This window comes from Clupea harengus, chromosome 1 (assembly GCF_900700415.2).
Source record: "Clupea harengus chromosome 1, Ch_v2.0.2, whole genome shotgun sequence".
Taxonomy (NCBI): domain Eukaryota; kingdom Metazoa; phylum Chordata; class Actinopteri; order Clupeiformes; family Clupeidae; genus Clupea; species Clupea harengus.
The window spans coordinates 12,764,913-12,782,446 of NC_045152.1; the positions used below are offsets into that span (position 1 = coordinate 12,764,913).

The following is a 17,534-nucleotide window of genomic DNA, read 5'->3' on the forward strand; positions in this document are numbered from 1 at the left end:
TCATGATCATATCACACAGCTCTGTGCCTGTCCCATCTGTGGTGTGCCACCCAAAACACTCACTCGCGGCACAGCCTGCTGTTGTCAGAGCTCTCCTTGCGCGCTCTGATGAAAACAGGGTGTCCTCAAGCGCAGTTCACCCGGACATGCTGGAGCCCTGCTGCCTCTCATTGCGATGGCCACAGCTGCTTGTCTCTCCTCTTTGCCTGTAGTGGGATCAAAGGAGTTCCGGTGAAACAGGTCAGCCTGATCATGACCCGCGCACCAATCATCGTCCTCCACTGCTGGGGGAAAAAGGGGGGATGCTGTGCTTAGATCTTGAAGTCCTGACAGTGCAGGATACCTGCAGCTTGTTAACCTGAGCTATGGAAGACAGGGCTGGGCTGACATGGGCACTTTCATACACGGCTGAAACTCAATGGAGCTGAGCACTCACCTCCTTATTGGTCCCCAGGGCTCAGTAGAGTTACAATGTCTCCTCAACCCCCCCCCCCCTCTCTCTCTTTCATTTTCTCTCGTTCTCCTTGCATTTTTTGCCTCTCTCCGTTCTTTTAAAGATCAAAGCATGTCTTGAAAATGGCACGTAGTGATTCATAATTTTTTCCTCAAAGGTTTCAGCATGTTTTAATCAAAGGAAAGATGGCACTTCGAGGGCAACGAGCCCCCCAAAGGTCCTCCAGGCAACTGAAAGAATACTCATACTTGGCCCAACGCCTTTATGACGACTTACTGATATGGATATTTCAGCTTCTGTACCTTCCAGTGCATTTGGTCCTGTACAAAAAGAATGAAGAAGTTTACATATATCACATGACATTAAATATAGAACATTAAATATAAAATAAAAAAAGCAGAATCACAAATCTACAAAGAGCCAATCTGTGAATCACAAAGTATTCATCATAGAAAAAACACAAGGTCACGAAGTCACAGAGTCAAATAGCGGGAGTAGGACTTGCTGATGTATGTATCCTGTGTGAACTAGCAAGACAAACTTAAATGTGTTCTCATTTGCTGATGTATGTATCCTGTGTGAACTAACAAGACGAACTGAAATGTGTTCTCTACCTCAAAGTTAACACTGATTCTAATCTTGACCATCAAACTTTACAAAAGACCTCTGACACATCTGTCTCTACAAAATGGCTGACGCTTGAAGCAGTGCTCCCTTGTCCTTTAATGATCCTCTCTCTGGCCTCTTCTGTCAGGCATGGGGAGTAGCTGATTGGCAGTTGGTAGCCATCAGCGTTAATGATGCATGTCTGGAGAAGGCTGATGGGACAGGTCTGCGGAGCTGCTGTGACAGCGCAGTGACATCCTCCAATGAGCCGTCTCAGTGACTGGGTGAGAGGGTCATTTGCCCAGACACACTCCTGACGCCTCCTCTCACCCCTGCTCCCCTTCACCTTCAAATTAACTACTGACCATTCCCCTCGCAGGCCCGTGTCCTCACAAAAAACTAACACAAAATAAATTGTAGAATGGAGGGCTGCTGCTGGCGATGTGAGTGGCCTCAGTGGAATTGTAAGGCCTAAACCTTACAGGCTACACAGATATTCTCTTCTTTATTCAGTTGGAATTGCAAAGAACATATTAAATAATAATAATTATTAATTTATAATAAATAACATATTTTGCTCATTCTTACATTTTTTTGCATACTGTGCATCTTAAAAAAAAAAAAAAAAAACGTAATAAAGAAATGTTGCCAACTTGATGCTGTTTGGTGATTGATTAATGGTGTATTGTCACTTTCAGATATTTGGTTTAGGCTACTTATTACCAAGGTGATGAATGGGAGGGTATGACTGGGAGATAGTTGAAGTGATGTGAACCTAATAGGCTACTACAAAAGAATGTCCATTAAATATTGCACTAAACGAAATGGAGCCCTGTCTTTGTGGAGTTTAGGAGTAGGCCTTCTACAAGTCATCCTATACTTTGAAGAATGTCAGATCGGATGAGATGCTAAAGTTACATCTGAAGCAGTAGAGAGAGGGGTTATGTGTAGGCTAGCCTTTCAATGGACAATAGGCCTATGTGTTAATCAGTCTTAGAATTAACCACACACTCAGAAACTTAAATGCTGGCTAGCATAACATTTTTACCCCATATTAAATGAAATTTAGCCAATAAGATATTAAGCCCTCTAACATTAGCCAGTTAAAACTGGACGTGTCTGGATCCAGTGCTACGATCTACACACTCCCATGCAGGCTAGTTTTCCACTCAGAGACTCAGAGACTAATGTTTTGGGATGGACTTCCATAGTTTTCCACTCAGAGACTAATGTTTTGGGATGGACTTCCATAGATTTTCACTGTCACGTGCCTTGCTTCAATATAGCTGCTCTGCTGACGTACGAACCAGAGGCCAATGCAGCGTTTACGTATATGTTTATGTAGCCAGAGCAGTCAATGATGTAGGCTAGAAGCTGTGCGTGCGTGAATACAATGTATTTAATAATAAGTACATTACAAGAGTGAAAAGTATTCTGTATTAAATGTACTCCTATAAGTACAATTTATTGGAATAAGATACTTAAATACCTGTAACAGAGTTAATTGAATGTGTATGAGTGTCAATCCATTGTATGGAAAGTGATTGTTGATGCTATGGGTTTATGTTAGGTTTAAATTTCAGAAAAACATGACTCTTCATCGAGATCAGGATCATCAAAACTTTTCTTACTGCAATAAAACCTGCCAACTGATACTATTTTTTTGGCATTTCATTTCAGTACTCCTACTGGTTCCACAGTTAGAAAACCCTGTGTGTAATGTTCCACAGAAGGAGCTGGCGTTAGGTTGCGTACTACCTCTATTGTGACCTAATCACAGGAACCATCAGCCAAACCCAAACAGGAAGTCCATAGAGAGCTGCTGGCGGTGGGTTGGGGGCATGTGCTCTTTATGTTCCTCTCAATGTGCTCCAGGTTTCCCATGATGCTTTGAGCTGGGAACACAAATAGACGACGGGTTGGGGTGTGCGTGCCACGAAAAAGGTCACGGAAACACCCTGTGACCTTTAGTTGCCATGGCAACTTGATGGAGACAGCTTCGTGAATGGGGAAGCAGGTAATTGGCTGTTTCCTCAGTGGAACTCTGCGGAGGTGAGGAGAGAATGTAACCTTCTCTTATCTCAGTGATCTAAGGCCCACTGAACACTCCTCAGGGAGCGGGTTTGTGTTCGTATGACAGACCTCTTAATTATTAATCAAATCTAACCTTTATTACTGACAAGTCAACAAGTCAGTCATGACTAATTACAGTAACAAACTCATGAAGCGAAAACACACAACTAGCATTTATGCAGAAACTTAACTCAGTACAATATCTTGGCCATTGTGCAACGCAATATCGTGACAGTGCAGTAATGAACATAGCTACGGCAGTTAAAACAGGGGTTCACAGGGTTTCTGGGACTCGACCATGAGACATTGTAGCTCTACGGGTGTGTGCTTTGGAGAGACCAGTGTCTCTCACATATACCACTGAGCTTCAGCAAAGGAAAAAATGATGCAGGTGTGCTACCTATATACAGTAACAACAGACTCTGGGACTGACCTGGCTGACCTAATCTGGGGGGTGTTAAATGATAGAGAGACTATCGTTTAGAACACTCTCTCTCCACGGTTACCACAGTGGTTGCTCAGCAACACTTTCAGGGAAATCCTGGCCAGTCCACGTCTTCCTAGTGAGCTGCCTCCATTACAGGATGGAGAAATAAGCCTCGCAGCCAAGAGTCTATTCACCCTGACTCATTAGCATCGGAGCGGCTAGCGGGGTGGGAGAGTGCACAGGGACAGCCATCTGAACTTGGTCACCATTACTTATTGAAAGTCACTGCAATTTAAGACAGAGCCACATGTCAAAAGTCCAGCGGTAGGACGCTGACAGTGTCCAGCCTCTCCCAGGAATACCCAGACCAGCTCAGGATATTACAGGCTATTACTGACCGTATCTTCACATGGATTTTACACAATTGAAAATATAACAAGCTTTTAAAAACAATATATCGTTAAAGGTTTACAAGGTTAAGGTTAACAGCTTACAAAAAGCAGTGTGTCGGGTTACATTTCAGATGTGTATGACAGCTCCACCATATAGTACATTTTTTGCCCCTCAAAACTTAGTTGGTTTCATTTAATTTCCTTCTTTTCTCTCCCATTAATCATCTCACGACCCCTAAGATTTATCTGGTGTCCCCGTATGTAAAACTGTATATAAAGTGGTAAAACTAGTTCAGATGTATCTGGTGTCCCCGTATGTGAAACTGTATATAAAGTAGTTCAAACTAGCTCCACCTCCAGCAGCTTTCCATCTGAATCTTCAGGGTCAATAATCTAATGATGTCATATATAATAATATTAATAATATATCATATGTCATATATAATATAATAATATATCAGTCAGAAGGACCTAATTAAATTTTTGCTGCTAATGCTTATGTACTTCTACTTAAGTAAGATTTTTCATGCAGGACTTTTACTTGTAAGGTAGTATTTTTTACATTATTGGTACGTAAAGCATCTGAATACTTCTTCCACCACTGCACATAGTACATTCAGTCTGTTAGGGTACCGTCTGCAGACCTTAAATTAATCTGCTGTACTCCGTAAAAATGACCGAAGTGGTATTTCATCCCTCTGAATTATGTGCGACTGAAAAATCACTCTACAATTACACAAATATGAAATCAATATACCATGCTGTTAAGGTTCAGGAGTGGTAGAATGAAGCAGAAACCCTACCCTACCCATAAGACAAGCTACTCAGATAGACAGGCAGAGAGGTGACAACTTTGAACTGAACTTTTAGTGGGGATAGCGCTTCTATTTCAGTGCGCCACTGCTTTAAGTCTCTTTAGTGGGGATGGATAGCACTTCTATTTCAGTGCTGCACTGCTTTAAGTCTCTTTCTAAATCTGACTGCTCACACTCACAACCCATTAACGGCACCATAAACTGGGTCAGACATGTCATGTTTGACAGCCCAATTCTGATGAGTGACAAGTGCTGTCTCTCTCCTTCTCAAACGTTCTCTCTCTCTCTTTTGGACTCCCTCTATCTCTTCTCTTCCTCTCTTTCTCGCGCGCTGTCGCATCTCCCTCCCTCCCTCCCTCCTTCTCTCAGTCCATCTTCATGTCTCTCCATCGCTGACGGAGCGGACAGGCTTGCGTCAAGCCACCCCTGTGGTAGTAAGGTCATCAATAAGTCAAGAGGGATAGCCAGGTGTGAGGGGCCATCTCTGAGAGTGATCCTCTAATGCATTTACACAGCTTCAAATGGATCCTATTTTTAGGAAACTGGGTGAGGGTGTTGACTGTGTAGTTTGATGTGTCTGTGTGTGTGTGTGTGTGTGTGTTTATTCTAGGGAATATGTATTTGATTGTGTGTATGGTGTATTTCATTCAGAGCTCTTAGCGCATCTGAAAATGTGTCCTTCTGTCCATTAATGCAAGGACCATGTGTGTGTCAGTGTGCAGATGTATGCATGTGCGTGTCTGAGGGGAAAGAGACTGATATACCATGGATGTGTGTGTGTGTGTGTGTATGTGTGTGACTGACCTGTTATATATGTGTGTGTGTGTTTGTGTTTGGCTGTCTGTGGCTGAGTTGAAAGAAACTGCCAGACAATGACTCCAATCCAATGAGTCTACTCCAATGTGTGGGTGTGTGTGTGTGTGTGTGTGCATGATTGTCTAAGATGAAAGTCACCACTCTGACCCTACAAAAGTGTTTTTTTGCCAAAGTTTTTGCTGATGCTGCTAGCTGGGAGGTTAGTGGGGTCGCCGGTGGCATAAAGCTGTCACTACTGATCTATATCCTCTCCCTCTCACCCCTGTCTGTACACCACTGCAAAGCTAGAGAGGGCCAGTTTGCCTGGAATGAACTACTCTCCTCTCTCTGACACACACTCCCAAGCGTTCACACACACACACACACACACACACACACAGACACACACACACACACACACACACACACACACACAGGCTCTGGCCTCTACTGCACAACAACTGCATCCTTTTCTCTGGCACAAGCTTGCAGCTGCAGGCTAACACACACATAAGTGAACTGCACCACACTATAATTTACACACACGTAGGCACACACACATTAAGGTAGCGGCCTTGCGTTTTCGAACACAAACCCACACACGCAGTGTTGCACTTTCAAACACTTTCACTATAACACAGATACGCTTAAATACTGTGGGATAACGCACTCTCTTTTACATTGCTCCCTCCATCTCTTTTATCTCTCTTCTTTTCTTCATCAAGAGAAAATCACCTGGGGCAATATCAGAGAACAAAATGGCTGTGCAGTTCTGGTATTATTCTAATATTACATCACTGAACATCCGTCTGAGTCTGGCTGGGTCTACTATGACCCCATTGGCTCCTCTCTCTTTCTCTCTCTCTCTCTGCCTCTCTCTCTCTTTCCGTCTGCCTGGGTGTCTCTGTCTCCCCCATTTCTCTCTGTTGAATGGATGTTCACAGTCCATTTCAGCCGCAAGGCTGGTCGTGATCGTTCAGCAGACCTATCAGAATATGTAACTGCATAAAAATGCCTAGCCTGTTTTAAAAAGTACAAATATATGCTGTAGCCTACGTCATCATAATAAACTTGTTTGGAGGTCAAGCTTTGGCTCTCTTCAAAGTATGTTAGAGCAATTAGGCCTACACTCACGCTGTGTATAAGCCACTTATATTTATATAGTTTTAGTGTTCTATTTCAGTTTTACTGCGTTAGATAATTGTGAAAAATTGACAAAAAATTACTCAGATTATTTTCCTAGACTAACTCGTACATATCTACAGTGGGAATGGCGCCATCCCGTGGCAAGGAAAATTAAGTCTTCACCCTGTCGGATACTTCATTCCAAATCTTGCGAATAATAAACGCGTTGGCCTAATATGATAAATAACACAAAGCTGTTGACAATCCAACGACAGTAAGTAACTATCAAGTATTTCATTATTTTGTATCACCCTCCAGAAAAAGAAACATGGGAAGACGACAACATCTGTAAACGCGCTTTGTGATTGGTTCGATGACTTTATGGGGGTGGAGCTTCTTTGAAAATGTGACACTGGATACGCAAGTGGGTGGGACAAGACATCCGATTGGTGAACATCTTTTTGGCGGTTAAGATATGTCCGAATTTTGAAAATTTTGTAAAGGATAAGGAACTGTACGACCATAGCCAGTTAGGGGAAAATACCACGGTAGACCAAAAAGTCAGCGTTAGCTAAGTGAAATAGCGAATTCAGTTGTTTTAAATTATTTTAAGATTGGTAATTAACGTTGAGGTTAGCAATCTTTTTAGAGAATGGCAGCTACAGACGGACCATTTAAGGTAGGAGAAGTGTTCTGGCTTTCTAAAAGCACGTAGCGATAGCTAGCTATCGTTCTTACATTGGTTGTTTTTCTGCATGAAAACACATCATGTTCACTTTGCATGGTTTTTGATCGGTCGTCGGGGTGTCGCAGTGGTACTATCGCTAAGTGAATTGTTTTTGCACATTTAACGAGCGTTGTCAAATCCGTAGACGTTAGCGTAACAAACTTGGCTAACGTTACCTAGGATGGATGAATGGATAGATAGATAGATTGCAAGCTAAGTTCTTCGCAACTGTAACACTAGCTAGCTGTTTAGCGTCGATGAAAACGTGGACACTAGGAGTTTGCATGAGTTGAAATGTTAACGTTCATAATCCAACTTCCGTTATGTGGTGGCGACTTTGAATGAAGTCACTTTTTTTCATAATCAAAGGGGGGGAGGGTCTTCCATAAAATAAGAACATAGTCGTTAACGTCATTGGGTAAGAGACTGAATGAAGAAAGAAACTTCCACACGGCCGTCCTAGAATGAAGTAATGATGTCAGTGGAGGGAATAGAGAAAGAAAGACGGAGGGAGAGCAGTGGATTGGATGAGGGAAGTCTATACAGTATATAGCATGGGTTCACGACAAACAACTTACGACCAGACTGTTTTGTCTGGGACAAAGCCATGCTTTCCCCCCACACAAGGCCTATTAAGACACAGTGAAGAAATACAACTGTACAACATTTAGTTCATATACATATACAGTTCATCAAGTTGTGTCATTTTACACTGCCTTCGCCCTTTGGTAACCTTCGACGACCCCCCAACCTCCCCTTTGCAGAGCCTGTTTGAGAACAAGGCCATCAGCAAACCCAAGAAGGATGACAAGCGTATGTCGGTGGAGCGGATCTACCAGAAGAAGACTCAGCTGGAGCACATTCTGCTCCGGCCGGACACGTACGTCGGCTCCGTGGAGCCACTCACACAGGTAGGGCCGCAGGACTGGAGGACGTTTGTATTGTAACCTTTTGTGTTGAGTTCGTTAAGGTGAAATCCTCACTTAGTAAATAGACGAACTGGAGGGAGACAAGGATGCTCTTGAACAGTTTAATGAATCACTTCTCACTCTCCCACTTTCCAAATTCTAACGTCACTTCCTGATCCTCCAAAACATATCATGTCAACATTCAATCACATTGATGAACTTCCAATAACTTAATTTAACAGAGTAGTCCTAGATGGACCAAATGTTATTTATAAATTCCAAATTAGATATAACTTCTTATTTAATTAACCTTTCAACATAATAGAAAATCCTCCAGCTTACAGTATTTAGAGGTGTCTAGTACTATGGGTGGCACTCCTCACTGTGCATGGATGTCCATCCATAGATATGGGAGATAGTTGGGACTTAATATGCCACATCATTTGGAATTGGTACGTCTTTTTGTGAATCTGTGAGTGGCACTTCACAGAGCTGGACCGTTTAGGAAACAGGCAGTTCTACCTGACTTTCAGCCAGTACATTCAATTATTTTAATTCCTGTTGTGAAATCACATGTCAAGTTCTATGAGGAAAAATGGTACCAGAATATATAATCATAACATGTATGTATTGTCAACATTTCTAAAGTGTTAAAAAGCCTAGAGGGAAACTAGCATTAAGCTACACCTGAAAATGCGATTTTGGTGTTCTTGTAATGCTGTGAATTGTATGCACATGGTGCAACACAGGTTGCATTTACAGGCAGAGCCTGCTGCACTCTTTTTCTCATGTTGACCCCTGTCACCTCCCTGCAGCAAATGTGGGTGTTTGACGAGTTGGATGGGATGAACTGCAGAGATATCACCTATGTCCCTGGCCTCTACAAGATCTTTGATGAGATCCTGGGTGAGGAGCTAATGTTGTTTAGGTGGCAGACTCTATGGAGATTCGGTTGCTGTACCATAACACTTGTGTTTCTGGTGGGTATGTCTGTTTGATAACCTCTTATTCTCCGACAGTAAATGCTGCTGATAACAAGCAGAGAGACAAGACCATGAACTGCATCAAGATCACCATCGACTCGTGAGTACCAACTACCGGGTTTACACACACACACATGGAAATCAGGGGCAACTGGGATTCCATTTCAAACCTGCAAATGATTTGGGAGGGGAGGGTGCCATTTCTGGAAAGTTTCTGGAAAGTTATCAATTTTCTTTCATGGTGCGACTGTAAAGTAAAGAAGATCTGAACCTGCAGGTGAAATGTAGTGATGAAAAAGCCATGGAATAGATTAGGAAATGAGTGGTTTGAGATGTGTGTACGGCCTGAGTTTCACCAGCAGTGACTGACGGTGCAAACCCATGACAGCGACGCGATACGCTTCCATCGCTTTGAGTGGGCGTGTTGTAATGTGTGGAAATAGCATAACAGACTGGACTAGTGAGCTAGTTAGCAATCTGATTGGCTGCTGCTGGGAAAAATCGCTCCTCACCAGCAGTGACTGAGACCTACCCCACAGTGTGCTCCCCGTCTGAGCTCTCCCTCTGCACCCCTCTCAGTGTGCTGCCTGTCTGAGCTCTCCCTCTGCACCCTCTTAGTGAGAACAACAGCATCAGCGTCTGGAACAATGGCAAGGGCATCCCCGTGGTGGAGCACAAGGTGGAGAAGGTCTACGTGCCCGCCCTCATCTTCGGACAGCTCCTCACCTCCAGTAACTATGACGACGACCAGAAGAAGGTCACAGGTGAGCGCTCGGACTGGATAATACCTGCCCTAGAGCAAAAACTAGGGATGGGCATTCGATTAAATTGTCTTAATCGATCGTCGGGAGAATTAACGATCGATTTTCGATTAATCATTAATGTTTTTATATTAAAATTCACTATTTATAGGCTATATTAAAATGCAGTGAAAATAGAAAAAACACAGTGTGTTTCCTCATTGAGATATTTATTACAAGATGAGCAACTCTTGTGGCAGTTAAACTTACAAGATGGACAACTCTTGTGGCAGTTAAACGGGATCCGTTCAATGGTTACACTTAAAAATATGCGCTGCTGTACTCTTAAGCAGCGGAGCCGACAGCTAGAAGCCGGTGCTCATAAACACAACTGACCTTCGTTTTTTTTTTTTCTCTCTAACTAATTAATCTCACATTTTGAAATTCATTCATCGTGATTTAAAAGTTTGTTTTCTTCTAAAGGCTAAATCTTATAAATTAACGAGTAATCACTTCAGACAGCGTATATTTTAGACACTGTTGTTTAATTGTATTTTTTTCGTGCTCTCTCGCCATCAGCCAAGGAATGTATGCGAGACACAATGGTGCCCCTCGACGGTAAATCGTAAGAATTGTCCCCTGAAGCAATTCGAATCACCTCAGTCAGCCCACCGTCTTCAACTATGTTGATGGGCCGACAGTCACCGGCAACCTAAACTGCTACAGCGTTGGTAACCTTTTCACGGACTGGTCTAGTTAATTTCCTAGAGAAGTCGTGGAGTGTGGGTTGGCGACCATCTAACCTGGGACTGCTTTCTGTCGGGTGCTTTGCATTAAGGTGATAACTTAAACACGAGCTGCTTCTGTGATAGCTACATTCAGCTTGACAAATGCTACATACAACTTTAGTTTTGTCGATTGTTCTGTCATTTTGCCTCTTAAACAGAAACTTTCCGCCCAACAATCCCTCAGCTCTCTCCATCTTCAACTACCGTCTCGGTCTCTTCTATCTAACTGACTGCAGACAAGGGGCGGTTTCGTGCCATGGGTCAACGCGCACCGGAAGTAAACAAAGTTGCGTTAACTGCGTTCAAATATTTGATTGCATTAATCTCCGCCACAATAATCTCATAGAATAACGCGTTAACTTTGACAGCCCTAAAATAAATAAATTACACGTACACTACGCAACAGAACATGCATTAGTTTTAATCATGAAAAAATAATTTCATCGAGGGAATTCTTAATGATCAATTAATCGATCGTCGATTAATTATGCCCATCCCTAGCAAAAACCATGCAGTCTTCATTTTTACTGATCGGTCATAAGCGTCACTACCTATACCATGACATTCACGTCATGGTAACCATTTTAAGGTAAAATACAAACAGTGCAGTGTATTTAAAGCTTAACGTGTAATAAACACTGTACATTTAAATGGTTATTGTTCTTATTAAGATGCTGTTAGCTCAAAAGATGCTCTCCTCTATGTTTTGCTCTGGTAACCATGGTGATGACACTGCACCTGCAGGTGGTCGTAACGGATTCGGAGCAAAGCTCTGCAACATCTTCAGCACCAAGTTCACCGTGGAAACTGCCTGCAGGGAGTCCAAGCAGTCCTTCAAGCAGGTACGGACCAGAACAGGTACAGGTTTTGGCCCAGGTGTGGCCCAGAACAGCTCAGAGTCCACTTCAGAGAGAGGCGGGTTGGTTCAGGCTCCTCAAGTGCTCTTCACTTGAACTGAACACAGAACCCACAGCACATTGGAACCATATGAAGTTTTTTTTTATTATTTAGTTTCCTGTAGTTGGCCACACTTGTGAAGTGTTTTTATTATTATTTAGTTTCCTGTATTTGGCCACACTGGTGAAGTGTTTTCAGTGCTTCATTGTGTGGAGAGGCGCTGTACAATTGCAGTCAATTTACAATCAGAATAAGAAATCCGAAATGAAGTGCTTGATTGAAAACTGACAAATGTAAACACTTAACACAACCACAGGGAATGCCTCCATCTCACTCAGTCACAATTACTCCACTCATGAGTCTTGGTTCTGTGGTCTGTGTTCTCCCCTTTACTCTTTCTTTCTTTTTCTTTCTTTCTCTCTCTCTCTCTCTCCCTCCTCCCTTCTTTCCTATCTCAGACCTGGTCCAATAACATGGGTCGAGCAGGAGAGTCCAAGATCAAGCCGTTTGACGGCGACGACTTCACCTGCATCACGTTCCAGCCGGACCTGTCCAAGTTTAAGATGCAGGCTCTGGACCGGGACACCGTGGCTCTCATGACCCGCCGGGCCTATGACATCGCTGGGGCCAGCAAGGGAGTCAAGGTGTTCCTCAACGGCAAAAAGCTCCCGGTGAGAACGCACGCATACACAGTGTTTACTGGTTTATTTTACACGTGTAATGAGTTATGAGTTTTGTGTAGTGCAAAATGTATATTGGCACTTGGATTGGAAAATCTTGTATGCCTATTTCTACCCAGTGGACAGTCTTATTTCTCAGTTTTTGCACAGTTCAAAATGCATTGGCATTGGTGGGTAAGAAAGGCATTGGGTTTGGTGACCATGTGTGTGCTATAAGACTACTACATAAAGAGCCAGAATCCCAGTAAGCTTTAAGTCCTTATGGAACATGCACTGAGATGCTAAGAACCACTGAGTTGGTTCTGTGCCCAGTGTAGCTATGAGGGGAAAAAACTGATCACAATTACCACTGTTGGTCATCACTTGTCCATCAAGCCTGGGTGTGTTTATCTCCGCTTGCTTGGCACAGGTGACGGGCTTCCGCAACTATGTGGATCTGTACCTGAAGGACCGCACAGACGAGACGGGCGCTCCACTCACCGTGGTGCACGAGGTGGTCAACGACCGCTGGGAGGTCTGCCTCACCATGAGTGAGAAGGGCTTCCAGCAAGTCAGCTTTGTCAACAGCATCGCCACCACCAAGGTAAGGGAGTGTGTGTGTGTGTGTGTGTGTGTGTGTGTGTGTGTGTGTGTGTGTGTGAAGACCTGACCCTAAGTGTGGGAGGCCTCCAGCAAGTCCACTACCATAGAGGTGTGTATGTGCCTGTGCCTGTTGATTCTGAGGTGTTTGAGTGGGCGTCAAAAGACAAAGCTGTTCTCCTAGTCCATCTACCTGAATCTGGGTTTGGGTCTTTGTGATTGGCTGCTCGACAAGTCCCTCTGGGTTGGGTCTTTGTGATTGGCTGCTCGACAAGTCCCTCTGGTTTGGGTCTTTGTGATTGGCTGCTCATCCAGCCCCTCTGGTTTGGGTCTTTGTGATTGGCTGCTCACCCAGCCCCTCTGGTTTGGGTCTTTGTGATTGGCTGCTCACCCAGCCCCTCTGGTTTGGGTCTTTGTGATTGGCTGCTCACCCAGTCTCTCTGGTTGGCGCTGTAAGAAGGAATGGCGCGAGGTAAGATGGCGTTTTCTGCTGTGCAGGGTGGAAGGCACACGGACCATGTGGCCGACCAGGTGGTGTCCAAACTCATCGAGGTGGTGAAGAAGAGGAACAAGGCTGGAGTGGCCGTCAAGCCCTTCCAGGTCAGTCAGTCAGTCTGCGCTGTGGGATCACTCCGCACTGGGCTTCATGGTCCTTAAAGTTGGTGTTGTAAAGCAATATTGTGCATGATTTGGAACTCGTTTGAGTTACCCTTGGTGTTTAAACTTTCTTCAAGTAGAATGGGTTAGTGGAATAGTGTATTTCAATCTGTGTGTGTGTGTGTGGGTGTGTGTGTGTGATGACAGGTGAAGAACCACATCTGGCTGTTTGTGAACTGTCTGATTGAGAACCCGAGCTTTGACTCTCAGACCAAAGAGAACATGACTCTGCAGCAGAAGAGCTTTGGTTCCACCTGTACCCTCGGTGATAAGTTCATCAAGCAGGTCAGAACCGTTATATTTCCACCCCTCTCTCTCTCTCTCCATTCTCAGTAGTGTTTGTGAATGTGAAGTTTGGGTTTGACTAGGGTTCTGTGTTAAATTGTGACTCTTGTTGTGATCTGCCTAGGCGACTAACTGTGGTATCGTGGACAGTGTGATGAACTGGGTGAAGTTTAAGGCCCAGACGCAGCTCAATAAGAAGTGCTCTGCCGTCAAGCACACCAAGATCAAGGGGGTGCCCAAGCTGGACGACGCCAACGACGCAGGTACCAACTCAAGGCAGTGCTGGTTGTTGTTGTGTGGGAGGATTGTATTTGTATGATATATTTACGTGTGTGTGTGTGTGTGTGTGTGTGTCATCTTTACTGCTAAAATTATAGCTATATGTAAGTATAATTATGATAATCATGCCTTCACAACAGAAGGATCCAATATAAGTGTGTGTGTGTGTGTGTGTGTGTGTGTTGTGCCATGCGTCAGGTGGGAAGAACTCCAACGGCTGCACGCTCATCCTGACTGAGGGAGACTCGGCCAAGACTTTGGCCGTGTCTGGACTGGGCGTGGTCGGCCGAGATCGCTACGGAGTCTTCCCCCTCCGCGGAAAGATGCTCAATGTCCGGGAGGCCACACACAAACAGGTGAGGTAGTTGTGTGTCTGCGCGCGTGAGTTAGCGATAGGTCGATGGGTTTTTCAATGGCCGATGCCGAGATTTTTGGGGGGCTTTTTAGGCATTTATTAACTAAAAATACCCGATTAATCGACCGACCACTAGTGTGAGTCCTATGGCTGTAAGACACACCTGATTGTTTGTCATTGCACAGCAAACTTCAGTCTTGACTTTGTTGAGGCGAGTCTGTGGATATTTCACTGTGGTCAAAAGCATCAGCCAAATACCTAAAAGTAAACATATATGCAGGACGTCAGTTAATTCTGTGTGTGTGTGTGTGTGTGTGTGTGTGTGTGTGTGTGTGTGTGTGTGTGTGTGTGTGTGTGTGTGTGTGTGTGTGTGTGTGTGTGTGTGTTTGTCTGCCATTTAGATCATGGAAAACGCTGAGATCAACAACGTCATCAAGATCCTAGGTCTGCAGTACAAGAAGAACTACACTGATCCGGAGTCGCTCAAGACTCTGCGCTACGGCAAGCTCATGATCATGACAGATCAGGTCAGATAACTGTGTGTGTGTGTGTGTGTGTGTGTGAGATTAAATGGGCGTCAGTGGTATTACTATAACTGAATCTGACGTTTAGCTGTAAGTTATTTGTTTCTCCTGAATTGTATTTGGGGATTTGCAGAAAGCAGTGAATATACAACACTGCATATATTCAGTAATATGTCTGTGTGTGTGTACAGGATCAGGATGGATCTCACATTAAGGGTCTTCTCATTAACTTCATCCACACCAACTGGCCCTCTCTGCTGCGCCACAGCTTCCTGGAGGAGTTCATCACGCCCATCATCAAGGTGTGTGTGTGTGTGTGTGTGTGTGTGTGTGTGTGTGTGTGTGTGTGTGTGTGAGAGAGAGACCAACTGTGTGGTTAAAATAACCTGTTGATTTGAACATAATGAAAATCCGCCTGGTTAATATGCAGTTCTAAGACAAGGTCTTGCTAAACACACACTCAACATCTCCTAATGTTAGCAAAGGTTCCCTGCGAGCTCAAGCAGTGGGTGATGCAGGTCTCCATCTTGTCTGCAGGTGACCAACAAGAAGCAGGAGCTGTCCTTCTACAGCATCCCAGAGTTTGACGCGTGGAAGAACAAGCAGGCCAGCATCAAGTCCTGGAAGGTCAAATACTACAAAGGTTTGTTCTCAAACGCCTGTGGTAGTCCAGCCCGGCAAGTAAGCAGCCCTTTACCCAGCAGCCCATGTGTGCTCTCTCACAGAATCACTCATTCACTGTGTGTGTGTGTGTGTGTGTGTGTGTGTGTGTGTGTGTGTGTGTGTGTGTGTGTGTGTGTGTGTGTGTGTGTGTGTGTGTGTGTGTGTGTGTGTGTGTGTGTGTGTGTGTGTGTCAGTTACTAAAATCAGTATCTCCAAGGGCCTGTGGGTTACTCTACTACTCTCACACACACACACTCCTGTTTCCGTCACGTCCACCTCAATGGTCCCTCTTCTGCTCTGGTGCTGTCACAGTCACACCTGCTCTGAAGATTATTCTCACTCTTTAATACTGTGGTTAATTTCAAGTCCAATTTAGTCCAAATTGTGCTTGTTTCTCCCTTCCTTCCTCTCTCTCTCTCTCTCTCTCTCTCTCTCTCTTCCTTCTCTGGTGTCCGTATCTAACTCAGCCGTGTTCCCGTCCACTGTCTCCTCCCTGCAGGTTTGGGTACCAGCACATCGAAGGAGGCTAAGGAGTATTTCTCCGACATGGCCCGCCATCGCATCCCATTCAAATACAGCGGCCCGCAAGACGACGAGGCCATCACCCTAGTAAGCTCCGCTCCCCTTCCCCTTTAGTCACACGCAAGCAGGGTTGATAATCTAATCCGTTCACATGAAATTATCACTAATAATCAATAATCCCCTGGGGATTATATCCACATGAAACCTGTGACTCTGTGACTAACTGCCTGGTGTGCAGACATGATTAGCAAAAGGTAGTAGACATCATCAACACCATCTTTGGCGTATGGAGAGTAGCCATGGCTGATTTGATTGGTCGAGAGCCTGTCTGGCTCTGTTTGTGTTTCATCGCTGAGATCTGGACTGACTTGTGTGAGTAAACTGTGTCCTCCGGCGCCCCCTGCAGGCCTTTAGTAAGAAGAAGTGTGATGAGCGGAAGGAGTGGCTCACCAGCTTCATGGTCAACCGACGCCAACGCAGAGAACACAACCTGCCAGAGGTCAGCATTCACCCCCACACACACACACACACACCCACACACACACCTACCTGCCAGAGGTCAGCATTCTCACACACACACACACACCTACCTACCTGCCAGAGGTCAGCATTCACACACACACCTACCTGCCAGAGGTCAGCATTCTCTCTCACACACACACACACACACACACACACACACATACACCTACCTGCCAGAGGTCAGCATTCTCACACACACACACACACACACACATACACACATACACCTACCTGCCAGAGGTCAGCATTCTCACACACACACACACACACACACCTGCCAGAGGTCAGCATTCACACACACACATCTGCTAGATGTCAGCATTCACACACACACCTGCTAGAGGTCAGCATTCTCACACACACACACAACCGACCAGAGGTCATACATGCCCACACACACAACCAGCCAGAGGTCAGCATGATGTGTGTGTGTGTGTGTGTGTGTGTGTGTGTGTGTGTGTGTGTGTGTGTGTGTGTGTGTGTGTGTGTGTCTGTGCGCGCACACTCTCTCACACACACTTACATCTTGCATGTCAGTCTTGCCTACATGTCTCAGGCATGAAAATCCCTCACCTTTCGGCGAAATTCGCCGTTTTGAAACCAAAATAGGTGACCTACGTGAATCGTGTAGATTCGATGAGATTTTTGGGGGGGGTATTCATATTCAGTGAACTGCGAACAGGTGCGCGTGCCAGAAGGGAGCGCGAGATTCAGTAAATTGCGAACAGGTGCGCGTGC

The 17,534-nt window shown here is 44.7% G+C and overlaps 1 protein-coding gene across 3 annotated transcripts in view; it reads left to right on the forward strand.

The window, feature by feature from the left end:
• The first annotated feature begins 7,154 nt into the window (after nucleotides 1-7,154).
• The window catches only part of top2a (DNA topoisomerase II alpha), a 25,106-nt gene continuing 14,726 nt past the window's right edge, over nucleotides 7,155-17,534 (forward strand). For 2 of the 3 annotated variants that reach the window (XM_031567903.2, XM_031567911.2), the window contains exons 1-17: nucleotides 7,155-7,366; nucleotides 8,179-8,325; nucleotides 9,138-9,228; nucleotides 9,342-9,405; nucleotides 9,924-10,069; nucleotides 11,578-11,675; nucleotides 12,189-12,401; nucleotides 12,820-12,993; nucleotides 13,488-13,589; nucleotides 13,794-13,931; nucleotides 14,056-14,194; nucleotides 14,409-14,566; nucleotides 14,967-15,092; nucleotides 15,281-15,391; nucleotides 15,627-15,732; nucleotides 16,252-16,361; nucleotides 16,681-16,773. In XM_031567903.2, the coding sequence (XP_031423763.1) occupies nucleotides 7,340-7,366; nucleotides 8,179-8,325; nucleotides 9,138-9,228; nucleotides 9,342-9,405; nucleotides 9,924-10,069; nucleotides 11,578-11,675; nucleotides 12,189-12,401; nucleotides 12,820-12,993; nucleotides 13,488-13,589; nucleotides 13,794-13,931; nucleotides 14,056-14,194; nucleotides 14,409-14,566; nucleotides 14,967-15,092; nucleotides 15,281-15,391; nucleotides 15,627-15,732; nucleotides 16,252-16,361; nucleotides 16,681-16,773 (2,043 nt within the window). In that variant the 5' untranslated portion in view covers nucleotides 7,155-7,339. The remainder of the gene's footprint in view (nucleotides 7,367-8,178; nucleotides 8,326-9,137; nucleotides 9,229-9,341; nucleotides 9,406-9,923; nucleotides 10,070-11,577; nucleotides 11,676-12,188; nucleotides 12,402-12,819; nucleotides 12,994-13,487; nucleotides 13,590-13,793; nucleotides 13,932-14,055; nucleotides 14,195-14,408; nucleotides 14,567-14,966; nucleotides 15,093-15,280; nucleotides 15,392-15,626; nucleotides 15,733-16,251; nucleotides 16,362-16,680; nucleotides 16,774-17,534) is intronic. The other variant, XM_031567919.2, reaches the window with a different exon arrangement.